Source organism: Sus scrofa, chromosome 5 (genome assembly GCF_054392235.1).
Source record: "Sus scrofa isolate SSC_HxYL_T2T_F1_AM1 chromosome 5, Sscrofa_HxYL_maternal_Yorkshire_Landrace_v2.0, whole genome shotgun sequence".
NCBI lineage: Eukaryota > Metazoa > Chordata > Mammalia > Artiodactyla > Suidae > Sus > Sus scrofa.
This window is the reverse complement of record NC_139387.1, coordinates 2,822,876-2,848,866: the sequence shown is the minus strand read 5'-3', so window position 1 is coordinate 2,848,866 and position 25,991 is coordinate 2,822,876. Positions and strand designations below refer to the sequence as shown.

At 56.1% G+C, this 25,991-nt stretch overlaps 1 protein-coding gene across 10 annotated transcripts in view; it reads left to right on the top strand.

Moving 5' to 3' along the window:
- Positions 1-9,286: 9,286 nt before the first annotated feature.
- Positions 9,287-25,991, top strand: part of TBC1D22A (TBC1 domain family member 22A) — a 319,360-nt gene continuing 302,655 nt past the window's right edge. For all 10 annotated transcript variants that reach the window (XR_014845565.1, XR_014845567.1, XR_014845568.1 and 7 more), the window contains exon 1: positions 9,287-9,509. Coding sequence is in view for 6 of the 10 variants with exons in the window: in XM_085025349.1 (XP_084881475.1) it covers positions 9,448-9,509 (62 nt within the window). In the remaining 4 variants the exon portion in view is untranslated. The remainder of the gene's footprint in view (positions 9,510-25,991) is intronic.

Genomic DNA, 25,991 nt, shown 5'->3' with positions numbered 1-25,991 from the left:
GTCCACGGCCAGTCTACTGTCCAGCCCAGCATCAGCCAAAGAACCGGGACAAGGAGCGCCTGGTGAGTGTGCTCCCTGTGGGCCCGCTCAGGGCAGACCGGGGGTCCAAAGGCGGCTCAGTGTCGCTTCGGGATAAGCACAGCCTCTCCAAGGGGCTGCCAGCCAAGGCCGACGGCCCTTCTGCCCCCCCCCCCGGGGGGGGTGATGTTAGAGATGGTGACACCCAGGTTTGTTTGATCACTCCGCCGGCCTCATGTACCCCGTCCTGTGACAGAGCCTTGTCTACGCGAGGCAAGGCGATGGCTGATCCTGGGAAAAGGGAATGAGGGATTGGTCTTTCGGAGAAGCAATGGATTTGGGCTCGGCCCACAGACAAATACATATCTGGGAGGGGCGCATGCCTGGTGTTCTGCTGTGGAATTAAACCAGCCCAGGAGTGAGCCTGCCCCAGGGGGTCCCGCTGCAGTTCCAGGAGAGGATCCTACCGTTGAATAAGGTGTGTGAGTCGTTCCGAAGGCCTTGGGGGCGGCACAAAGCGTGTGCTGGACTCCGGGAAGGGACACATGCCAGGTGCTTGGTGCCTGGCTTGTCCAGAAGGTACATGTCCCATTGGCCAGCTGATTCTGGGGAGGATCGGTGTGTGGGGGGGCACCAGTGGGTGGTGAGGCCTGTTTTGCCCTCGCAGTCAAAGTCAGGGGGCAGTGGTGCAGATTTTGGTTCCAAAGCTCTGGCACGGGCGGCAAGACGAGTTACCCTCATGGCAGAGAAGACGGATGTGCTTTGAGAGGAGAGGCGTTGGGTACTGGATGCGTTCATGCGAGGGTGAGGTCCAGGCCCGGCGGCTGAGCCAGGGGCTGCAGGTGGACTTTAAGGGGGGTGGGGGACGTGAGACCCCCGGGCAGCCGAAGTTTGAGAGCGTCGCTCGGAGGATTGGGATGGCAGGCCCAGCACTGGGACAGGTTCTCTCGCTGGGTGATGATTTTGGAAAGACTGACTATTGCATTCGATTCCCACCCCCTAACACAGATCCCCCAGTGGGAGAGAAAACTTCATCGTAGCGCCAGTCAGGGGTCTAATTTGGGAAGCAACCGAACAGCAAGCAGCATGAAAAGAAGTCCTGCGGTAAACCAAAGCCCAGCGGTAAACCGGGGTCCCGGCCCGCCCCCGCTTATCTTGTTCTTACCACCCAGAGAGTCCCAAAGGAATTGGTATCAGAGCGAGAGGTACTTATCGACGTGGCTATGGCGTGGCTCAGGGAGCACCCTCTTGCACAGGCACCTGAGGCCTTGGGAAGGTCACAGGGATGGCGGGATGTGTGTCTTCGGGTTCTCGTAACCCGTCAGCGGGGGCGGGTTTAAAGCTGGACGGGTGGACCCAGCTCATGTTTAACCACCATCGGGGAGCTAAGCTAATTCCATCTTGGCAGGAGCTGGCGGCCAGGGACTCATCTTGCCAGGCCTTTAAGAGCACCCAGTCCCCAGGGCTTAAAACGGAGTGACAGGCTGTTATTTGAACTCTGATTTTTTTTTTTTTTTTGTCTTTTGTCTTTTGAGGGCTGCACCTGCAGCATATGGAGATTCCCAGGCTAGGGGTCGAATCGGAGCTACAGCTGTTAGCCTACACCACAGCCACAGCCACATTAGATCTGAGCCGCATCTGCGACCTACACCACAGCTCATGGCAACACCGGATCCTCAACCCACTGAGCGAGGCCAGGGATCGAACCCGCAACCTCATGGTTCCTAGCCGGATTTGTTTCCGCTGCACCATGATGGGAACTCTTTTTTTTAAGGGCTATACCTGAGGCATATGGAGGTTCTCAGGCTAGGGGCCAAATCTAAACCACAGCTGCTGGCCTACGCCACAGCCACAGCAACGCAGGATCTGAGCTGTGTCTGTGACCTACAACACAGTTCGTGGCAACGCCCGATCCTTAACTCACGGAGCAAGGCCAGGGATTGAACCCACATCCTCATGGATACTAGTTGTGTTCCCAACCCACTGAAGCCGCAGTGGGAACTCCTCTGCTCCCATGTTCCTGTGTGGCGCTCTGGACCCAGTCCGGGTTAAGGATGTATTTAAGATGAGCTTGAGAGTCTGGGTCAGATGGCGTGTCCAGGGTGAGGAATGGCTTTCCACACGTCATGCCAGAGGGGCTCGACTTCACTTGTTTAAGGGGCTTGCCAACCTTTGAGAGGGCGACCGGAAACAGGCAGTACCACGGCTCTGAGGTTTCCTGGCAGAGCTGGCCCAAGGTTCTCTTCAGGGTTTGCTCAGCCTGTTCCACCTCTCCTGGGAACGGGTCTCCAGGACGAATGGAGGTGGTGTTTAATTCCTAGGGCCTGTCAGAGATGTCGGGTGGCCTTTGCTATGAACGAGGGTCCACTGTCACCCTGCAGGTGGCGGGGCAACTGGAACCGAGGGCCGATCCCCTGCAGAGGCGCTCTAGCCACATCAGCTGCCTTTTCTGTCCTGCTGGGGAAGGGCTCTACCCATCGCGAAGTCACCTACAGGGACCAATGAGTATTCGGAGCTTGTGAAGAGCTGTGTAAAATCTATTTGTCAGTTCTCTCCTGGATTAATCCCTTGTCGCTGGACTGGGCTAACAGAAGTGGGGGACTTGAGGTTGCCTCCAGAATTATGGGTGACGCAGAGGGTGCAGGCTGAGTGACCTTTTTTTGTCTGTGCCTGCAGCACATGGAAGTTCCTTAGCCAGGGACTGAGCCCGTGCCACAGCAGCAACCTGAGCCACAGCAGTGATGCTGGATCCTTAACTCAATAAACCACCAGGAAACTATCAAGTAACTCTTTTTTTGGGGAGGGGTGCTGAACCTGAGGCAAATGTAAGTTCTCAGGCTAGGGGTCGAATCAGAGCTACAGCTGCTGGCCCACACCACAGCCACAGCCACGTGGGATCCTTTAACCCACTGATCGAGGCCAGGGATGGAACCCACGTCCTCATGGATATTTGTTGGGTTCGTTACTGCTGAGCCACAATGGGAACACCTCAGGCAGCTCTTTTGATTGGTATCTGGAAGCCCTTTGCCTGTGAAAAGCTGAGAGACCGCTGGAGACACGGCTTCTCTGCCCCGATGGAGAGCCCTGCAGCCCTTCGGTGACTTCCCACTGGCCCGCAGAGGGGTGAGCAATCTCTGGTCCACGTGCCACCAGCCCGCCCCCTCACTTCCCCCTCTGTCTCGCACCCAGGTCTCTTCAGCAGCTGAGTCCCCCTAGGTAGCATGTTAGGAGGGCTGGGGGTTGGATCGATGCCACTTCTGTTGTGGGCATCAGGGCTGCTCTCTGTGTGTCCCCGTCTGCTCATTTTTCCCTTGGGCACTTTGGGAGAGTCGCTTTTGGGGCCCGAGGCCATGAATAACTGCTACTTGTTTCAGTTTTCCAGCTGCTTCTATAATGTACAATCTCAGCCCTGTATTTTACAGGGGCTGGTATTTTACTGGAGCTTGTGTGTTAAGGGGTTTGTAACTTACAGGGGAAGTCTCTGCAGGCAAAAGCCCTCTTTCCTTCCCCGATAGCCGTGGGCATGTCAGACCAGAAAGGCGTCTTTCTAGTCCACGTGTAACTTTTTTTCCCCACCAGGCCAGGCCGAGGGCTAAGTTAGAGCTGTCAGTTCAGGCGTTTGGGTGGAAGTGCTGGGTGGGAAGGTTTCAGTTCTCTATCATGAGCGCTCAGGACAGCACAACCTCCCCTCCAGAGGCTTTGTGAAACCCCCGGGGGTCAGTAAACCCTTCCTCCTCGGGGTTTTCTGCAGCCTGGTCTGCTGGCCAGGCCTACGGGCAGAAACCCGGCCAAGGCTTTCAAGGCAGGAATGTGAGCTTTGTGCTTTCGGCAGGCATCCATGTAGACAGGTTGTGGGTGTGTCAGGTTGAGCGTTACCTCTGAGCAGTCAGGGAGTAAAGCCTGGTACTTAGGAAGGCAGCCTCCAGTTAGCCAGTGGTGGCTTGTAGTCTCTAGAATCCCTTGGACTTGACGAGGGGTCTGGACTTCAGTGGCCGCCCCAAGTGAGCTTGTTAGCTTTGTGCATTAGCAAAGTGGCGGCAGCTATTGCCTGGAGGCAGCCAGGCCAACCTCAGGCCACTGAGTCCAGTTGTTTGGAACAGTAACTTATTGGCTGAGAAACTTCTCCTAGTTTCTACATTAGGTGCCCCGGGAGCTGTCCTGCTTTTCAGCCACGTATGAGATGAATGGCTTTTTTAAATCGGGGAGACCCGAGCAGGAGCTCTGGTGAGGGCCTGTTTATGACACGGTGAAAAGGCTTTTCTTGTTCCCTGGTGCAAAGCAATGGTTCTGAATCTGAGCCTTTAGGGGCTTCATACAGGGGCTTAGCCATTAGCCCAAACCCTGGAATCCGGATTCTGCAAAACCTGCCATACCCGAGAAGGTCCAGAGATGTTTCCTGGTCTTTGGGACACTTAGACCTTACACCGCTTGTTACCTATGTGGAGATGGCCGCCTGCTTCCAAGCTCTATAATGTACCTGGTATTTAACCTGCTGCTTTGAGATCTGTGCCTTTTTCTAGGAGACGCTGTAACCCTGAGCCCCGAGGAAATTAATACTCAGTGGTGTTCTGATCTGAGGCCTCCACTGTTAATATATCATCTGCATATTGTAGAATTGCCCCATCTTTTAGGTGTATTTTCCTTAGTCCTTTTCCTAGGGCTGAGGCGAAGCGGGGTGGGCCATCCTGAAACTGTGAGGCAGGGCTGTCCAGGGATAGTGTTGCATGTGGCCGGAGTGAGGATTAGTCTCCTCAAGGCAAAAGGGGGCCATGCAGAGGGATGAACCAGGATGCAAAAGGCATGCTGAGGTGGAGCAGGGGGGACCGTTCAGCATCCTCAGGGACAGGGACTAGTATGTTTGAGGACTGGCCACAAGGGGGGGTGTAGGGACCACGGCATCATTTACGTTCTGAGGTCTTGCACCTTTCAATGTCTCCAGCAGACTCAGCATTGGACAGAACAGGGGTGCTGCAAGGAGGATGACAGGGCACCAAGAGGCTTTTTTTCTTTTTTTTTTTAAGGGCCATGTGTGCAGCACATGGAAGTTCCTGGGCCAGAGGTCAAATGGAGCTGCAGCTGTGGTCTATACCACAGCCACAGCAATGCTGCATCCAAGCCACATCTGGAACATAAACTGCAGCTTGAGGCAATAATGGATCCTTAATCCACTGAGCGAGGCCAGGGAAGGAACCTGTGTCCTTAAGGACACTAGTCAGGTCCTTAACCTGCTGAGCCACAACAGGAACTCCAAGAGGCCATGTTTTAAGAATTTACCTATGAGGGGTTGTGACCCTTTTTGCTTCCAAGCTTCTATGGTGCTGTCTCTCGCTAGGGTAAGTGGCCTGAGGCTTCAGGCTAATTTTTACAGGCTGGTGCATATGGCTTTCCTGGGAACTCCTTTTTAAAAATTTTTTACAATGATTTTTATTTTTTCCATTGTAGTTGGTTCACACTGTTCTGTCAGTTTCTAAGCTCCCAGGAACTCCTTTGTCCCAAAGCGCAGGTTTCCCTGCTTGTGGCATGTGGCTGGGAACCGGTCCTTGCCCTTCCTGGGGATCTGCCCTATGCAGGGACAGGATGAGGCAGTGTCCGGCCCTCCTAACTGTAACATGGCCCCGAGGGAGCCCAAAGGGTCTCCCTCGGTAGTGGGGTAGGACCCGCAGAGACAACCAAAAGGGTGTGTGAATGCAGATGTCGCTGAAATTGGCAAGTGAGACTCCAGTGAGGTCACAGGTGTGAGGCTTTCCATTGGATACCAGTTGGGGCACAGCTTCTCGAGGAAAGAGGTCCAATGTGAGAAATCAGGACAGAGCAGGTGGCTCGCCATATTGACTGAAAAATCCATCTTACCTGCCATGCCAAGAACCGCCTGGGGCTCCTCCGTGCAGATCTCGTGGGGGGTGGGAGAGCTGCCAGAATCCTAGGCCCCCTCAGCTGTCCAGCATGGCTGGTTCAGGAGTGGGAGCCCCCTACCCCTTCGGGACCAAGCATGGTCCCACCTCCAGTGACTGGTTTGTGTGCAGACTGGGCATGGCCCAGGTGGGCCCCTTCTGGTATTCGCGGGCCCAGTGGTTGGTTGACTCGCACTTGAAGAGCCCCCGCCTTGTTGATCTTGCCTCCAGACCAATGGTTGACGCTTCTAGGTCCCCTGGGGTTGCCCTCAGGTTGCAAGGCCAGGCTGACAGCAATGGTGATGAGTTTAGCTTGAGCCTTGGCCTGCCTTTTTCACACTGAGTTCTTTCCTCCTCCTCAGCTTGATCTCAATTATTAAATGCCCCAAAGGCTACCTCTGAGTTGAGGCACAGGGGTTTGTGGGCTGATGGTAGCTTTTGCCTAATAAATCCCAGACTGGTTGATAAAATGTTGTCCCAGCAAGGACTGACCCTTGGGAGTGGAGGGGTCGGTGTTAGTTAATTTTCTGAAAGCCTCCACATACCATCCTTGAAAGAAAACTGGATTTTCTTCCTTCTCTTGGGTCACTTCCTTGACCTTTTCATAGTTGGTTGGTTTCCTGATGCATTTTTCATTCCTTTTTCCTTTTTTGGGGTGGGGGGCTGCACCTGTGGCATATGGAGGTTCCCAGGCCGGGGGTTGAATCGGAGCTGCAGCTGCTGGTCTACACCACAGCCACAGCAACAAGGGATCTGGCGCTGCGTCTGCAACCTACACCACAGCACATGGCAACGTTGAATCCTTAATCCACTGATGGAGGCCAAGGATCGAACCTGAGTCCTCATGGATGCTAGTCAGATTTCTTTCTGCTGTGCCATGCTGGGAACTCTTGATTTTATTTTTAAAATTAAAGTATGGTCGATTTACAATGTTGTGTCAATTTCTGCTGGACAGCAAAGTGACCTGGGCATATATTCCTTTTCTTATATTATCATCCATCGTGGTCTGTCCCAAGAGACTGGATGTAGTTCCCTCTCGTTCCTTCTAAGAGGCAGTGGACTACGTGGTTCCTGGCCCTAGTCCCCCCAGGGAAGTGTAACCCCAAGCGGGCCCCTCATTTGGGACTGTGTCCCCTCCCACATCATAAATGTTGGGTTGGCCCCTGTGGAGCTGGTCAGCGTGCCCTCACGCTGCTGCCCAAACCCTCTGCTTCTTGTGGACACAACAGGCAGACAGGCTATTTGGATGTCCTTCCATGTTGAATCAAAGGTCAGGCTCAGGGCTTGAAAGCCTTCAGTAAACCTGAAAGGATCCTAAGAAAAATGGCCCAGACTGTGTTTACACTGGGCTCACCTGGTCGGGGAGAAGGACACCTGTACTTGGACGGTGCCCTTGCCACCTGCCGCTTCCCCACGAGGGGACACTCTCCCTGATCCTGGAAGGTGTGACAGGAAGGCCGGCTAGAGATCCCCCAGGGGGACTGGTTGGTAGAGAGGGCACAGGGAGGCAGGGATTGGGACTGGCCAGGGGAACCTGGAGAAGTAGGGGGACTTGTAGGAGCAGGAGAGGCTTCCCCCTCAGCACTGGGGGAGGTAAAAGAGGATTGTCTAGAAGGTAGAAGAGGGAGGAATCCTCCCAAGTTGCAGCCAGGAGACAAGGGACTCTCCATGGGGGAGAACCTGACAGCCCAGAAAAATTTACCAGGAGGCTTTAAACTGGAAGGGGTGCAGGGCGTCCCCTAGATCCCCATCGACTTTGAACCAGACGTCTTTGGTTGAACTTAGTTCTTTATGTTGGAAAAAACACTGCAGTTGTCACAGTTTCCTTGGGGGGGGGCGGTATTTTGACTATAAAATTATGTCCTATGATTATTTTTCTTATATTGGTGTGTATCCCCTGGAACTGGGCCCTAAAATATTCAGGACATGGGCTGCATGGAACAGACCAGCCCTGAAGGCTGTTCGCAGGAGGGTGTAAGCAGCCAAGGCCTGAAGTGAAGGGGGTCCGGGGGGTGGAAAGAGTGACTCTTGGAGGAACTGGAGTTGGGTGCAATGGAAGGGTCAGAGCCTGAGAGCCAAAGGGTGCTGACATCCTTGTAAGAGAGCTGTGGACAGAGGGGGAGGTGGGAGACTAGGCAACAGAAGAATCCAGAGTCACTCGCCCTGTTTTCTTGACAACAAAAATAAGACTTAAGGGGGCCTGTGAATTTTTCCTGGCACAGAAGCACTGAGTCTGGCAATGACGGGGGTGCAGTTTAGGCATGACATTCAAAAAATCCTTCCCCAAAAGAGTGTAAAAACAGGTGAGAGAGAGACCATGCCGAACAAGGTAGGAAAGCAAGCCCCAGAAGAGGGTCCCAAATGGGATGAAAAGGAAGACTCCCTGGGCTCCTCCAGGCCGGGCAGGCAGGGCTAATGCCCCTACTCAGCTCTGAAGCAGTCACAGAAGATGGACTATCTTGCCATAAGAATATGGGAGTAAAATCTCTGAGTGGCAAATGAAACAGGAGGGAAGGGGGCAGGACATAACCCTTAGAGAATAAAATAGCCCTTGAGGATTTGACAAAAACTGGTTAGAACCAACTAGGTCCACGAACCAATGAGGCAGAAGATTTGACTTTTAGAAGACACTGAGCCTCACTATCTGCTCCTTGTAATACAATAGCATGCTAAATGATACACCCATAGGCGCCACGACAGATCCAGGCTGACCATAAAAAGCCAAAACGTGGGCGGTGGCCCAGTTCCTTGAAATCTCTGCCTCTCCTCAAGATACCTGGAATAGTCTATGAAGTTACCCAGGCCATAAAAACTAAAGATCCCATGTTTTGGGGCTGCTCTCAAGCCTCTTGAGAGGGACTGCATTCTGTCTACGAATATGCAGTAGATCCGCTTCTTACTGTCATTTTATCTTTCACTGCGTTCTTTCTGCAAGGAGACATTAAAAACTCCCCTGAGCATCACTAAGTTCTGAGACTAGGTGTGCGATTTCGACTAAGACAGTGGGACCCAGTGCCAGCCCAGGGTGTTTTGGCTGAGTACCTTCCGAGCTGTGCGGTTGCACCCCCCCAACCCCACCGTCCGTGGCCCGACCCCACCCTCCCTCGCCCAGGCCACTCCGTCACGGCTCTCACGTCGCTGCCTCGATTACCGCCGCGTCTGGGTGCTTTCGGTCTCCGCGTCGCCCTGCCTTCAGAATCGTAGCTCAGCGGTCTGGACAAGAAGTACCGCGGGCGGGACGCCGGGCTCAATAATAAACCCGCCCGCGGAGCAACTACCCAACCCGCTGCGCTTCCACCGCGGCGCCCTATAGTGACGTCAGGCGCCCACGCTTGCGTCACGCGCGCCTGAGACGGAGGCGGGACTTCCGGGCTCGCGGAGGCACAACTTCCGGAGGGAGGCGGAAGCGTCTCTTGGCTCTAAGCTCGGGAATCCCGGGACGGCTGAGCGACCAGCGGGGCTTCAGGAAGGGGCCGCCGGTGCAGGCTGGCTACACTCGGGGTGTCGGGGCCGCGAGCCTGAGGGATGAAGAGGGGCCATGGCCAGCGACGGGACCAGGAAGCAGTTTTGGAAGCGCAGCAACAGCAAGGTCCCGGGCAGGTGGGTGTGACGGGGAGCTGGATCTGGGTTAGGGGTCAGAGGTCAGGTGGGCTCTCCTGCCCGCTGGGCTGCGGGCGGAGTCGGGGTCTGGGGAGGGGTGACCTGGGCTCTGAGGGGACTGCTCGGGGAGTGGGGGGACCTGGGGATCGGAGCGTGGGGTCTGGGAGGTGGCAGTGGCTGCCCGTAGCGGCGAGGCCAGAAGGGAGGAGAAGGAGCTGCCGGCAGCTTTGTCCCGAGGGTGGCAGGCGCTGCTCTGCGAAACTCCTCGGCTCCCTGGGGAAGCCGAAAGGAGCTGACTGGGCTGGAGCCGCGAGGAGTTTGGTGGAGTGAGGAAAGTGGCCGAGGCTGGCTGCGCCTGCCGCGAGCTCGGTTTCTGCAGGGGGCGTGGTTTGGACCCACTTGATTGGCCATCTCTGCTCTCCTGTGGGGGCCGCTTTTGCCTTGGGCCAGGGAGAGCGCTTGAGGCTCCCTGTGAATTTCCACGTTCCCACTTTCTGGCCTCAAAATCAAATCCTGTCTTGAGTCAGCAGCAGGAAGCAAGTTAATTTTTTTTTTTTAATTAAGTGCCTGCAGTGACCGGGGTGCACCCTGGAAGCTGTACAGCTCCAAAGTTCTCCTCTGATTGATGTGTCACCCAGCCCAGCCAGGGCCCTGGGAAGCATGGAGATACTAGGTGGAAAATACCTAGGATAAAACCAGCGGCTGGTGAAAACAGACCAGAGATAAACAAACGTCGTGGTTTCCAAACAGTGTTCTCTTTGCAAACTAAAGTCTGAGATACTGAAATTAAGCATTGTGGTCTTAATTCCAGGTAGAGTCATTCATAAGCACGAGTTTATTCCTAAGTGTTGCATAATAAGCACTTGTTGGAGTGATCGAATTGGAGATTTTAGAATTCACTGTGTGCGGTGAGAAATGTTTACTTTTCAGAGTGGTCTGGGAGTTAGTGGGAGTAATTGGCCAGAAGAATTGGGGGGGGGTCACTAAAGTTGGCCAGAGACCCTATTTTACTCTATAGCATTATGTTTGATTGAGGAGAACAGTTAAGGGGTTTCATCAAAACCAATGTTAGGGTCCAGGATGGTGTGAAAATCCTGGAATGGCAGAGAACTAGAGATCCTGGTAGCTATGGCAACACATGGTCCAGACCGTAGACTCCAGGGAGAAGGAGCCGTGTGAAAGTAGAGCTTTTCTGTGTTACTTTCAGGTCTTGAGATTTTGGGTCCTCCTCAGTCTAAATAAACTCTAGTTCCTAACCGCTAACTGAGATAGGAGAATTGAGGTCCTGTGTGTAGTTATAATGGTGAATAAATGTTTGCATCGATGGCTGTGTCTCTTGGATATTTGTCCTTGTATTGGGTTCCCCCCCATAACTTTCAGGTTTCCGGAAGCTGTGAATGTGACCTTATGTGGAAAAAAGATTTTGCAGATAGAATCAAGTTAAAGTGAGAAGGGAGGCAGTTGGATAGAGGGAGCCTTGGTCCACCGACTGGTGTCCTTATGAGACGAGGGACATTTGTGCACAGACGGACAGAGACTGGGAGGATGGCACGCGGAGGTGGAGACAGATTGGAGATGTGCATTGACAAACCGAGGTGTGCCGGGGATTCCTGGCAACCAGCAGAAGTGGCTTCGAGGCAGGATTCTTTCCTCAAGGCAGCACAGGGAGCATGGCCCTGCCCTCACTGTGACTTTGGACTTCCAGCCTCCAGCCCTGAGACAGGATACATTTCTGTTGTCGTAAGCTGCTAAGTTTGTGGTACTGCGTCAGAACAGCCACAGGAAATTAATACTGTCGTCGGCTTTCTTCTGTGCGATCCTGCATTACCAAAATAGACTTCCTTTTTCTTTTGGTTTTATTTTTTATTTTTTAATTTTTTTTGCTTTTAGGGCCACACCTGTGGCATATGGAAGTTCCCAGGCTAGGAGTCGAATCGGAGCTACAGCTGCTGGCCTGCATCACAGCCACAGCAACATGGGATCTGAGCCTCGTCTGCAACCCACACCACAGCTCACGGCAATGCCAGATCCTTAACCCACTGAGCGAGGCCGGGGATTGAACCTGAGTCCTCACGGATACTAGTTGGGTTTGTTATCGCTTAGCCATGATGGGAACGTCACCTTTGGTTTTGTTATGCTGCGCCTCAGGCAGCCGTGAGGGCAGCTCCTGTTGTAGTTCCAGAGTTGGAGTGGCATCTTGAGAACCTCTGGAGGCGGTCACTGCCAAGGGCAGGGCAAGGAGGAGAGGTTGGCTCCTCTGGAGAGGCCTGCACAGCTGCGGGGTGCCCCTGGCTTCCCCTGGCCCCGCCTCCAGCAGTGCTGTTGTTTCTGGCGATGGGAGGATGGCAGGGGTGTGCCCGGTCACTGTCAGTGGATATGGCCTTCTAGTGGTGACCCCCGGCCGCATACCTGGTCTTCACCTACCCAAGCACAGCACTGGCAGAAATCCTCGCTGTGCCAGCTCTTTCAGGGGGCACCTGGGATTGCTGTAACTTTTTTTTTTGTTGGCTACCCCTGTGATCCGTGGAAGTTCCAGGCCCAGGGACTGAATCCACACCCATCAGTGACAACCCGCTGAGCCACCAGGGAACCCCCTGTTTAACTGTTTTTGAGTGTGGGCTTCAACCCAGAGAACTCAAAGGAAGAAGAAGACACCCACCCCCGAATCTCGAGCTGTTAAGGGCTCGTGTGTGCAGCACAATCCTCTGCAGTGAGTAATTCCGTACGGCAGTAGTGGCGGATGCTCATCCAGCGTTGACTACATGCCGGCCCCGTTCTTGGTGATCTGAGAGTGCTCTGTCTCCCTGGTGTTTAGAGTTTGCAAAACACATGCTGGGCCTTCCGGGCCGCACGCACTGAGGTCGGCTTGGTTGAAAGCCCCTTGGTTGTTTTCCCGGAGTGCCGTGCTGAGCAGCAGGTGTGTTTTTGTGTGGTGTCTGAGGCCGTTTATAACCCGAGCCCGCTCAGGTCTTTAGCCCTGTCTCCCGCCCTCCGTGCTTTGGGCTGGTGGACGTGGAGGTTCCTTGCTGTCCGTGCGAGGCCTTTGTCAGGTTGGTGCTCTCGAGGCTGATGGGAGTGTTCCTGCCTCCCCTCCCCTTTGCCTGGCTTTTCTCACCCCCAGGGCACCTGCTCGTAAAGCCTTGCCTGCTTTCATGCAGTCTGGGCGAAGGTACCCTTTTAGGCGTCACGCCCAGTGTGGTTGGAATGTGCTTGTGTTCCTGGCTGGACAGTGAGCTCTCCGTGTTGAGGGGCGTGGTTACTGCAGACTCAGTAAGTGGCGGTTGATCCAAACTGCTTTCTGGATTAACCCAGAGAGCACCATGCTTTGGCCCAGGTCTCACACTGCGCGGGAGGTCGTCTTGCTAGAAGGTGTTCTGTGCACATTCTGGACCTCAGGCTGTGCATTCGACTGATGCTTTCTTAGAAACTTCCTTTCTGGAGGAGACGGGGCGTGTGTTATGGGGGAACCACGTCTGACCAGGGTGGGGGTGGGGTGGGGTGGGGGGGGTCTGGGTTTTAGCCGTGGTTTTCTGTTGCTCTCTCTCTGACCATCGCCGGGCACGCTGCCCCTGTGCTGATCAGTTTCTGTGCTGGTGACCCGGGGGAGCTGCCTTGGCCGAAGTGGCTGGGTCCTGCAGGAGGATATTTGCTGGCGTAACCCTCTGCTCTTTGATGAGAATGAGGGGGGTCTCTGGGACTGGTTTTGAGGGTTTGATTACTCAGCAAATATTTGTTTAACCCATGGTATATGGCGGTAACTGTCCCGGGTGCTGGAGATGCATCAGTGAACGGAATAGAGACACCCTGTGCTCTCAGGGAGCCGACAGCGGCGTGGGAGGGGCGGAGGATAACCAAGTTAAACGTGGGGCTGGCTGTCAGAAGGTGGGACTGCCATCAGAACAAAGCAGGGAAGCCGGATGGGTATTTCGGGGACAGGTGTCGTGGGGAGGGTCTCGCGGTGGTGAGGTGGCCTGGTGAGCCCTCACAGAGCGGGGGGCCTTTGAGCACGACGGCAGCGGGTGAGGGAACAGGCCCCTGGCTGGCTGGGGGAGCGGTCCAGGCAGAGGGGCGAGCACCTGCCAAAGCCCTGGTCCAGAGCGGTGCTGGTGCGTTTGAGGAGAAGCAGCAGGGGCTGGCAGGACTGTCACTGAGAGGAGAGGCATGGAGCGAGGCCCGAGAGGGGCGGGCGTAAAGACCTGGACTTTCCGTCTTTTTCTGGGAGAAGCAGGAGCCTTTGGAGGATCAGGGCGGAGGCGGCACGGCCTGCCCTTGGCTTCCCAGGATCGCTGTGGCTGCCGTCCGCTCGGTCGATGGGGGCCGAGAGGGCTGAAGCTGGGCGACCAGCCGTGAGGCCTTGGGAACCCCCAGCTGAGGGCTGGCGGTGGCTTGACGGGACTCAGGAAGTGGGCGGTGAGCCTCAGAAAGGCGCAGCCTCCTGCTGCCTGGGGCCTGTTCCCGCTTGGCTCCCACGGGGCTGTCGCATTCCGCAGGGGCACTTGGCGTGCTTGCCACTCTGGACCCGAAACGCCCAGGTGGATCGTGCACCGCGGGTGAGAGCCCAGGCGCCGTTCCCCGCGGGCCGGTGCCCGCTGCCGCATCGCGGCTCGGCCTGGCGGTGCGCTCTGCTGACGGCCGGCAAGCGCCGGCCGGGGCCTGTGAGGGTGACGTTTGCAAGGGGGCTGGCGGCACCGAAGGCCTGGATTGAAGAAGGCGAGGCCAGGGGTGCTTGGGGCAGAGCTGGAGCACACAGCTTGCAGCTTACGGCTGTCAGAGCTGCGAGGAGGCCCGGAGCAAGTGAGACAGTCAGCCAAGCTGTCACCCGCACAGGCCACCGTCGGTGTCGGCTGCCGGAGAGGCGTGTCGGGGCGTAACTCACTCAGAAAATGTCAGGAGCACTTTGGATGTCCTGGTCCCTCGGGGTCCTCTGCTGAGGGAGGTGGTGAACACGGGGTGCAGAGCCAGCCTGGCCAGAGCAGCGGGGCACTGCCTGGTAGAATGGCCCAGACCCTCCGAGGACCAGGGGCCCGCTGGCTGCATGGAGGTGCGGCTCGGGGCCAGAGCACTCGGGTGGGGAGACACTCTGCTGGGAGACCCAAGGGGGAGGCGAGGAGGGGGTGAGTGGGGTTTCCAGGCCCCGGGGAGGAGTTGGGGTCTTGGTCCCCAGAGCCGTGAGAGAGCCCCGTGCTCCCTGAAGGAGAGTGAGGGGAGGGGGGAGCTGGGGACCAGGGCGTGTGGGTTCAGGGGTCACTGAGGGCGGGGTGTTGGGGGTCGAGGAGCCCACTGGGGTTCTGTCCTGAGGGGTGAGGGGTGGTAGGCAGGTCATGTCCCTACCCCATGTCTGCGTCCCCGTCCCACAGCAGGTGAGGCGTCCTGCTACACGGCGGAGGGGGATTCGGGTTGCACGTGGAATGGAGCTTGCTCGTCAGCTGCCCTTGAGAATGAGAGGCTGCACTGGGTCACGTGGTGGGCCCCGTGTAATCACAGCAGCTCCCAAGAGTGTCAGCGATTGCACAGAGGGGACCCCATCGGGTCTGCAGTTGCTGGCTTGGAAGATGGAAGCAGGGCCCCAGGTCAGGGTGTGGGGAGGCCTCTGGGAGCTGGGACAGCCTCTGCTTATGGCCAGCTGGAAGGCTGGGCCTCAGTCCTCCAACCACTAGAAACTGAATTCTGCCAACAACCCGACGAGCAGGAAGTGGGTTTTCCCCAGAATCGCCTCCAGAACGAATGCAGTGGGCCGACCCCTCACCTGTAGCCTGGGGAGACCTGTGCCGGCCTTCTGACCCGCAGGGATTTTAGGTCCTGCGGTGGGTGTTTACGGCACGAAGCTTGTGGTCCCGTGTTGCAGCAGCCACGCAAGCCCTGGAGGCCAGGGACGCGTGCGGGGGTGTCGGATGGGGAGGGTCCGCCCCTGAGTGTGGCAGGCGCTAGTCAGTCTTCACGGGCGGCCTGGGCCCTCACTGTGAGCTCTGCAAGGTGCGTTTAGTCCTGAGGGCCTGGGGCCGGGCTGGGGGGGCTCTTCCTGTGTCGCCTGTCCTCTTGGGTCCGGGAGCCTCAGAAGTTCTGAGCTGCTGTCCCACCCGGTCTTGCTCACCTAGTGTTTGTAAACCCGGTTGTTTCCCTGCTTGTGCATTTGAAGTGGCTGTTTGGATTGAGTGTCCGTTTATTCCTGCTTTCCCCCCCCGTGTTGCCAGGCACCCAGGACTCTGCTCTGCCAGCGACTCTGTCTTTCGTGGGAGTGGGTTGGTCTTGCTCTGATGAGCACCATGGGGGCACCGTGGGTGAGGTTTGCTCGGCACGCAGGTCACTTGACTTGTTCAGTGGTCACGTTTCATGTTATTAAATGCCTTCTAGTTTGTCTGGAAACACTTTGAAAAAATAAGAGTGAAACCATCTTTTCCCCTCTTATGTGGTCGTCTAATGTAGACCCTTTCGGGTTAATTTTAGGTGAGGACAAGAGTGATTTTTAAAAAGTAAATCCTTGGAGTTCCCATTATGGCTCGGCAGGTTAAGAACCCAATAGAATCTCTGTGAGGACGGGGGTTTGATCCCCGGACTTGCTCAGTGGGTTAAGGATCTGGCGTGGCTGTGAGCTCTGGTGTAGGTCACAGATGCAGCTTGGATCTGGCATTGCTGTGGCTGTGGTATAGGCTGGAGGCTGCAGCTCCAATTCAGTTCCTGGCCAGGAACTTCCACATGCCATGGGTGTGGCCCTGCAAAGAAAAAAATTAAAAAAAATAAATTCTTGATGATTTTTTTTTTTTTGGTTTTTTTTTTTTTTTTTTTTTTGGCTACGCCCGCATGGCATGTGGAAATTCCCAGGCCAGGGATGGAACCTGTGCCAAAGCAGTGACTCTGGCTGCTGCAATGACAACGCTGGATCCATAACCTACTGTGCCACAAGAAAACTCTGGATTTGTTCTTCGTTTTTAAACATTTTTAAAGAGGAGAGCTGGAGGAAGTTTTTCACTCCACTAAGTATCCCAAAGGCGAGGTCAGAGGTCGTGGTGGAACGAAAAGAATGAGAAAGAATGAGCCGGGAGCCCACGTGTCTCTTTTCCTGTTCCTTCTGGAAGGGCCTAGCCTGGCCTGCGTGCAGCTGGGAAGGGGTGACCTGGGGCCAGGGAGTGATATCCGCCCTCACCCCCTCCAGCTGGCCCTGTCTTCCAGCCACCCCTGGCCTTATCCGTGCAGTGCCAGGACTGGCCCTGCAGGCCCCCCGCCTCTGAGGGCCTGGGCCGAATGCAGGGGCTGGCACGGCGCTCAGCCCTGGGAGCGCAGACACGACGGACCCGGACCGCCAGGCCCTTTGTCCCGCGTGGTCCAGGGAGAGCGGCTGCCAGTTTCATCCCCGGGTGGGAGCTGGTTCTGTGTCCAGAGGGGAGGTGAAGCCGAGGGGGTGATGGTGGGGGGAGGTGGCCTGGCCTTGGAGTGCCCCTCACACCAGTGGCTGCTCACCGAGCCCTGCCCTCCTGCTGGCCTCCCGACACAGGGCAGCTGTTTGGTCCCTTGCAGACCTGGTGGAGCACGGCTGCGCCGGTGGCCGGGCCTGGCCGGGCCTGGCCGGGGCCGGGAAGTGGCCTCTCTGCCCGGGCTCTCCAGGACAAGAGGGCACTGTCTTCTAGGGTCACGCAGACGTGCCTTCTGTCTGCTCTGCAGAGGAGAGCAGAGGGCGGGGCCCAGAGGGAATGGGCGGCTGGATGCTTCCCATTTCTGGGCCTCGTGTTCCAGGGGACTTTCGTTCTGAGTGTCCCGGTCCTTGGCTCCTCGTCTGGGGCTCTTTCCTCTTTTTTGGGGTTACCATGGAAACCCCAGCTGGGGTGCTGAAGGTGACAAGGCACACACAGCTCGGTCGCTTAGAGCAGTGGTGGGTCCTCTGACCGGGACCAGGGGCGTTCTGGCTGCAGCTTCTGCGGGTGCCGCTAACTCCGCTGGGCAGGGAGCCCGCTGCAGGCCCCGGGGCAGCCCTCACCCCCGAGCAGCTGGCTTTGAATGCGGGCGAGACCCCTTTCTCAGGTGTACCTGCTGCTGCTCTCCTCGCATCCGCGCACACTGGCTGCAGGGTTGGAAATGAACCTTCTGTCGCTGGAGGTTTCCGTGAGCCTTGGAAATAGCAGACCTCGTGCTGGCTCGGAGGCCACACGCGGCGAGATCCCGTCTTCCAGAAGGGCCCCTGATGCTCAGCCTAGAGCCCTCGGCGTGGGCATGTGCCTGGAGAGGTGGGCAGGGGACAGGGCTTGCAGAGGGGCGGGGTCCCCTGGGGCAGGAGGCAGCCTCTGGAGCAACATACCTGCTTCTTGTCACCCGAGGCCAGCCGGTTGCGTGGGAGGCAGAAGGGGGTCTGGCCTTGCTTCTCTGAGAATTTAAGGGGAAGAGAGGGGGCAGCGAGCCGTCCTGGCCCCACCATATTCAGGGCTGCTGCCCGTGTCCTGGGCTGGGATCGCCTTGCTGGACCGCCACCGGCCTGGGGTGCATGGCTAGAGCTGCGGGTTCGTCTCGGTCAGATGGGGGCTGACGTCTCCTGCACCCCGTTTTGAGTTCTTGAGAACCAGTCTCTATCTCAGGCTAATTTCCTGAAATCAGCCACTGGAGCCCAGATAGCATTTTATGTCTTAACAAGCACATGACTGTAAGTCGCCCTGACCGGGCAGGGCTGGTGGCGGCCCGGGCTCTTCTGAGGCTCTTAGAGGTACATGGGCTTACAGGGCACCTGCTCTCTCTGTTGGAACTTAATTAACTCTTTCAAACTTAAATGCTCAGTCACTCTGGTATTTGCATAGTAACCAAGGTGGCACTGAATGTATCCCCACGTATGGGGGGTGCCTTCTGTGTGCCCATGGGCCCTGGGGGCCCAGGAGTGAATCCTGTGTGCTCCCTGCCTCTGTGCCCTGGAGGGACAGGGGAGTCCCCCCTACCACCAGCGCTGTGCCGGGGTGGGTCCCTCCCCCATGGGTCCCCCTCCCCAGCTCGGGACATCTGAGTTGTCCCCTGAGGGCAGCACGCAGACTAGGCAGACGTTGAGCTGGGGCAGCTGGGAGTTAACGCTTCTCCCTGTGGGGTTGGCGGAGGGGTGGGCATAGACGTGGCAGAGGTTTGGGAGGCCCTGGGTGAACGGGGAGGCCCCTTGAATGTGGGGGGGCTTCAGGGAGGAGGCACGGGGGTGCTCTTGGGTTTTGGGATCCCTGTTCTTGGAGGTTAAGTCACGGAAGGCGGGGATGGTGGGTCAGGAGGAGAGGGGTGCTGGGAACAGCAGGTGGGTTTCAGGTGTCACTGCTGGCCCAGGGAGAGCCAGGAAGAGGGTGTCCTGTCGTTCCTGCTCTGTGCCCCGTCCAGAGGCAGGGTGCTGCCAGGGGGTGTGAGGCATGGCGGGGGGGTGGGGTGGGGGCGGGGGTGCAGAGCTGGTTTGTGTGACAGTGGCGAGTCTGGGGCCAAGGGCGGGCAGCTGTTTGAGAAGCGCTCACTGGAGCCGGACAGGAGAGCGCCAGCTCCATAAACTGGGAAGAAGGCGGCTTGGAGGACGGGCGAGGGGGCCTCGCTCTGAGGGCATCCAGACGGGCTGTCAGGAAACCAGGGAGAGTGCAGAGGGGGCCCTGCAGGCGCATGGGCAGGAGAGGTGGGGGATCCCGTCAGGAGCGGGGAGAGGGAAGGAGACGGGTCTCTCTGTGTGCGCCCCAAAGGACTTTCCCCTTATTCCCGTTCTGCTTTTTTACCGAGATGTCATCGGCGTGTAGCATCGGAGGCGTTTCAGATGGCAGCATCGGTTCAGCCTGCTTTTGCGCTCACGGAATGATCGCAGTACGGCTGGTTGACATCCGCCGCCAGCCGTTACCAGCTTTGTTGTGATGGCAACGTGGAAGATTCCCCCCCCAGCAACTTTCACGAATGCCACCCGGTGGTCCTGTGCCTCCCCAGACCTGTTTGTGGCCTAACCCGCCTAACCCGAGTCTGTACCTTTCGACCCTTCCCTCATTTTGCTCCCTGCCCCGCCTCTGGGAACCACCCCTGTTCTCTCTGAGGTCACGTAAGGGAAAAAGTTTATCATAAACATCCTTCCCCCCCCCCACCTTTTTCTTTCAATGGCCACACTCGCAGCATATGGAGATTCCCGGGCCAGGAACTGAATCTGAGCTGCAGCTGTGGCAACCCTGGATCCTTTAACCCATTGTGCTGGGCTGGGGATTGAACCTGTGCCTCTGCAGCAAGGCAAGCCGCTGCAGTCGGATCCTTAACCCACTGCGCCACAGAGGACACTCCCATCCTTATTTCTAAGACCTGCTTGGAGAGCATCCTTGAAGCAGCTTGCTGACTGGCTCAGTAATTGCCCATCTCTGCCGGCTCCTGGGGCTGCGGGGAGTGTGGCAGGAGATGAAATTCACTCTCTTTCGCAGGGAGCTGGTGGCCTGGCGGGGGAGGGTAGATAACTGAGAGCTTCTGGGACAGGGCGAGATCCCTGCGGGGTGGTGTAGGCTGGGTGCGGATGGTGGGGCAGTCTGGAGCCCCTCAGGTCTGGGTCCTGTGGGGCCACACGTGTCCACAGCCGCCTCTGTGGGCAGAGGGGAGTTTCAGATCGTGCGTGGGCAGAGGGAGGGACGGTGGAACTGTCTGCTGTTGTAATAACAGCGTTTCATCCATTTTCCTCTGAGGTCCTCTAGAGTTAATTTCCTTGGAAAACTTAGCCCTTCTGAGCACATTTTATAAATCTGGGGAGCATCACTGTGTGTTGGAATGAGTGCAGTGGTAAATCAGTCACTAATTTAGTTCATATTTCAGAAAACTACTATTGAGCCCGAAGGAGACATTGAGTAATGACTGTGCGCGGAGAGGGAGGTTGACGAGCTATAAACCGAGTTGACGCCGTGATTTGCCTGTTTGCTTCCTCTGTCTCAAGTGCAGGGAGGCCTTTCATCGTAAATGTGGTCGTATAATTTTTCATTTATTTTATGATGCTTAGGACACTGCAGCTTGGATTTATTCCCTGTACCTTTGTTTCCTCTCACTCTCTGCCCGTTACTGTTTTCACCCATTGCTCTCTAACATCTGATTGAAAAAAAAAAGGCTATTGGGATGTTGTCCCCGCAGTTTTGTTCAAAGCCAAGGCCTTGGCACCGGGGCCCAAGTTCAGAGCAGAAGGAAGTTGGCCGGGATGCACAGGAGAGAGTCACCTGGTCTGAACCGGAACCCCGGGGCCTTGGGCTCCCTCACTCCTGCCTGCTCCACGTGGCCCTGTTTCCTCTGCTTGCGTCGCCTCCCTTCTCCTGCCTCAGGGCTTCCCTGGACCCTGCGCCTGTCCACCTTGGCGAGGGCAACCCTGGGGCCGGCTGTCACCAGCTCCCTGCCATGTGTCTGTAGCCCCGGCGTCGGGCCTCGGGCAGACACACCCCGTGTGTGTGAGTGACAGTGGAGGGACATCCAGGGCGTCTGTGACCAGCTGAGATGTCACTGATGCGTGATGCTCTCTGGGGACCACGCCTCAGCGCCGCGAAGACACAAGCAGCCTTCGGACAGTCTGTGAGTCTGAGCTTTTAAAAACGTCCCTGACCCCCGTGGTCAAGGCAGCCTGGACAGAATCCTGCCGAGAAGGCGTCGGTCCCAGGGACCCAGCTCCTTCTTGGGGCAGTCCTGCGTCTGCCAGCGTCTCCAGCCTGTTCTCCTCTGGGACCCCGCCCCTAGGAGTGCCCCCGCTCCCCCCGAAGCTTCTGGTCTTAACCATGGCTCTGTCTGTTGGCTTTGTTCCCCTTACCAGTGGGGGCATTCTAGGGTGGCTCTCTGTGCCTCGTGCAGAAGAGGGCACGTTCATGAGAACTCGGGGTACCCATGGGGAGGCATTTCTGAGTGGGGTCCTCTGTGGGGTCCTCCGTCCGTCCTGCCCTGCCCTGTCCTGTGCTGACCTTGGCCTGGAGCCAGCCCTCCCCGGCAGGGGCCTCGGTTGCATGACAGGCTTGGAACCCGAGGCTCTTGTTCTCACTCCTTCCTCCTTGCCTCTGAGGGCCCTTCCTGGCTGCCGGCTGTGTGGTCACCGGGATTTATACAGATGAGACCCAGAGGACACTGCTTGTGGTCCCCGCTGTTGCCTGCTGGTAGCAAATTAGTCCTTTTTAAGTTTAACGTTCTTAGTTTGGGGGGTGATAAGATTTCCGTCACTTTCATGCCACACACACGGAAGTGTTTTGCTCTGTGGCGGCGGCAGTGCAGACTCTGGTTCTTCGGGGCGGGGCTCGTGGACTTGGACCTGTTGACGGCTTAGTGAGGGACGTTGGTCACCTGGGCGCTTGGTGCGGGATGAGTGAGTGCCTTTGCACCCTGAGCCTCCCCCCTCCCCTCCCCCCTCCCTCCGCCGCATGCATAGCACCATTTAACGTGGGCGAGTCAGTGTTGGGAGTGTATTCACCCCGTGGCACGACCACCAGCACAGTCGCTCTAGAAGGTTTTGTCGCCACCCGAGGAACCCAGTACGCACCAGTAGTGGCTCCCCGTGCATTCCTCCCCAGGCCCGGGCAACCACGAAGGTACCTTGGTTTCCGTAGATTTGCCTCTTCTGGATGTTTCACGGCACAGACTGTGTGATGTGTGGTCCTTTGTGACGGGCTCTTTTGCCTGCTCTGCCCCCCGCTGGACCATCCCTTTCCGGACCCTGATCGTTCATGCTCCGTCGCACGGACAGGCCCCACCGACGTGTCCGTTCATCAGTTGATGGCGTTTGGACTTTCCGCGTTGTGGCTGCCGTGCGCAATACCGCACAAGCTTTTGCGCCGACGTGGTCCCGTCTCCCTTGGGTCTGTACCTGGGAGTGGAACCGCAGGGTCAGTGGGGAGCGATGGACCCTGCGAAGACCTGCCCCGCTGTGTGCACAGCGGCTGCGCCCGCTTTCACTCCGGTCCGCAGGGCGTGAGGGTTTCCGTTTCTCAGCATCTCGCCAGCACACTCGAGCTGTGCATTGTTGCCAAGCTCCTGGCTGGGAAGTGGCATCTAGTTGTGATTCTGACTTGGTTGCCCTGGCGGCTGGTGACATCGCGCTTTCTTTTGGAAAGACTTCAGTGCAGGGTGTGGGGAGAGCGGGTGGGTGGGGACTTGACTTAAAGAACTGTGCCTCCGCCCAGCGCCACTGTGCTGCGTCCCTGACCCTCCGGCCCTCCGGGGGCTGGCGCTCTGGTGGCTGTGTCTGCAAGCATGTCCCTCCAAGAGCTGTCTGCTGAAACATCTAGAACGCAGTTTAGACCTTCACAGGGCGGACGGATGCGTGCGGGGCCGTGGAGCACCCCGCAGTTGCAGTCGATGCGGTGGGGTCCTTTCCTGCACCAGCGTCCCCCCCCCAGTCCTTCACAGCAATGAATTCTGCATTCTCCTGGCCGGGCACGCACTCGGATTCTATTTACTTACTTACTTATTTATTTTTGCCTCCACGTGGCTGCTGTGGGCTTCCTCACAGCGTGTGGCTGCGTCCTTGTACCCTGGTGTGTGTGTCCGAAAATGGCACGTGGTATCTATCACTTTGCGTTTGAAACACCTTTGAGAAGTGATGTCCTACTGGGCGAGTTGAGCCGTCCCCGAGGTGTTCCTGAGCTCCCCCCCCCCCGCCCCCCGCCCCGGGGGGCCTGTGGCTGCAGCCTCCTCCTGCCCCTCGTGGGTGGTGGTCAGTCTACGCCTGTGTTCTCTGTGTTTACTCAGTATTCAGTGGCAGTGGGCATCTGGATCCTTCCTCACCTCTTTTCCCTTTGGAGAACTAGGCAAGTGCCGCCCGTCTCCTTGTGCGCTCGTGCAAGGGCGTTTCCAGGGTGCGGAGCTGGAAGCGGACTGTGCCACGTGGCTCTGCTTTTCCTCAGGAGTGAGTCGGGCTCAGTGAATGACTGTAGTGTTTTCAAGCAGGAAAATTAGTTGGAAAGTTTATTGGTGAATATATTTTTTAAAGAAAGACTGTCTTATCTGACATGAGGTAGGTATGTTAGTTGCCACTTATTCTTTACAAGTGGCTTCAGGAGAAGCCTGTTTTTCTTTTTCGCTATGCAAGACCAAATAAAAATGTAATTTTAATGAGATAAAATGAGGTTCCTTTCAGGCCGAGCTTGAACTTGGTTGGAACATTTTCTGCTCAATAAACACAAGTGGTTTGCCCATGAAGAATTAATGAGTTTCCTGCTGCACCGGGAGGGAAAGTTCTGTCGTGCACGAGAATAGTGCCGACGACATGCAGATGGTGGGCTGCAGACCCGGCTGCCTGCGGGTTTTGTAGAAACACCTGGGAGCAGAAGGGGCGAATGCAGGTATGCAGGTGAGGAGGGAGGGTGTTGGTAAACACTGTCTCTAGAGCCCTTCGCGGTCCTGCAGTGTCGTTTTCTTTTTCTTTCTTCGGCCGCGTGGGGGGGTCACCCTGGAAGATTAACCCCATCTTTTTTTGGCCCTGCCTGCAGCATGCACAACTTCCCAGGCCAGGTGTTCCCACAGCAGTGACAATACTGCTAGGCCACCAGGAACATCTTGGTTATCTTGTCTCATACGTATTCTTATTCCCACTTCTGGGATGAGAAATAAAAATAAAACCCAGAACAAGTAATTCTTGGTTGGCACTTTTATTGATTGTAAGTATTGGGACTGAACCCAGGCCCTTTGATTCTTTTTTCTTTTTTTTTTTTTAGTGATTTTTATTTTTTTCCATTATGTGGCCTTTTGATTGTCTTTTTCTTGTCTTTCTTTCCTTTTTTTTTTTTTTTCCTTTTTATATGGAGGTTCCCAGGCTAGGGGTTGAATCAGAGCTATATATACTGGCCTACACCACAGCCACAGCACCTCGGGATCTGAGCCTCATTCACAGCTCACGGCAACGCCGGATCCTTAACCCACTGATTGGGGCCAGGGATGGAACCCGAATCCTCATTGACACCTGTTGGATTCGTTTCTGCTGCACCACAATGGAAACTCCCTGATTCTTAAAACTGGAAACTTTGGGAGTTCCCGTCGTGGCGCAGTGGTTAACGAATCCGACTAGGAACCATGAGGTTGCGGGTTCAATCCCTGGTCTTGCTCAGTGGGTTAAGGATCTAGCGTTGCTGTGGCTCTGATGTAGGCCGGTGGCTACAGCTCCGATCCAACCCCTAGCCTGGGAATCTCCATATGCCGAGAGAGCAGCCCAAGACATGGCAAAAAACAAACAAACAAACAAAAAAACAAAAAGACCCCCAAAAACTTGAAACTTTCTACCAAAGTTAGGGAACATCCGTGAGATTTCAGGAAAGGAATGGGCCATGACAGATGGGTGGTACTAACCTAGGCAGGCTGATACTTCTTTTGGCTGGAAAAAAAAAAAAAAAGAGAGAGACATCTCAAGACTTCCCTGGAAAGTCCTGAAGCCTGAGGCTGAAGCCAGAGGCTGAGTCACACGTCCAGCAGCTCCTGCAGGCTGTTGGCTGGGCCCCCTCCAGGGCTGTTAGTTGTGATGCTTACATGAGGGCTCCTGACGTGGCTTCCTCACAGCCTGGTGGCTGGCCTCCAAGAGAACCTGGTGGAAGCTGCGTCACCTTTTCAAAACGTTTCATCTTTCCTGAGATGCACACATAACATAAGTCACGTACACCACCATTCCCGCATTTAAAGTGTAAAATTGAGTGGTGGTGTGTCCTGTTCCAGGAGCTGCTCAGCCATCACCACTGTCACCCATTACTCTTTTGCTGTCACCCAGCTTCCCAGCCTCCACCCCAGGCGGCCACTCGTCTTCTTTCTGTTTCTGCGGATTTGCCTGTCATAGACATTTCATGCAAATGGAATCATATCATATGTGTGTTTTGGGGCGGGTCCTGGCTTCCTGGGCTTAGCACAGTGTTCTCAAGCTTCCTCCGGGTTATAGCGTATACCAGCGCCTCCCTTTATAGCTGGATGATACCCCGTTTTATGGGTGCACCGCGGCGTGTGTCCCTGTCCCTCTGGGTCGGACATGTGAGTTGTTTCCACTCCGGGGCTGTCTCGCATATAACGCTGCCCGGATCGGTTCTGTGCGGGTTTTGCCGGCTGCTTTCCTTTCTCTGGGGAAGGACGCCTGGGGCGCGTGCTCCCCCTGCTTGCTTGTTGGGGAGCAGTCAGGCTGGTTTTCAAAGCAGCCGCCCTGCTCTCAGTCCCACCAGCGGGGGGAGATGGCTCCGGTTTCTCTGTGTTCTCAGCCCTTGTGTGGTCCTTCGTTTTTGCTTTTAGGCCCCTGACTCGTGTGTGTGGAGAGGTGTCTCGTGGCGGCTTTGATTTCCTCAGGGATGATGAGCGGGACAGCTTTTCCTGTGGGGTTTTTTGACCATTTTGTGTCTTCGGAGAATGTCTCTTCAAATCTTGTCCATTTAAAAATTAGTTTGTCTTTTTATTATCGGGTTTTAGAGTTCTTTATATATTCTAGATGGAATCCCTTATCAGATATGTGATGTGTAAAACATTTCTCCTGTGGCTTTCCTATTTGTTTTGATGGCGTCCTTTTTTTTTTTTTTTTTCTTTTGGGCTGTATCTGTGGCACGT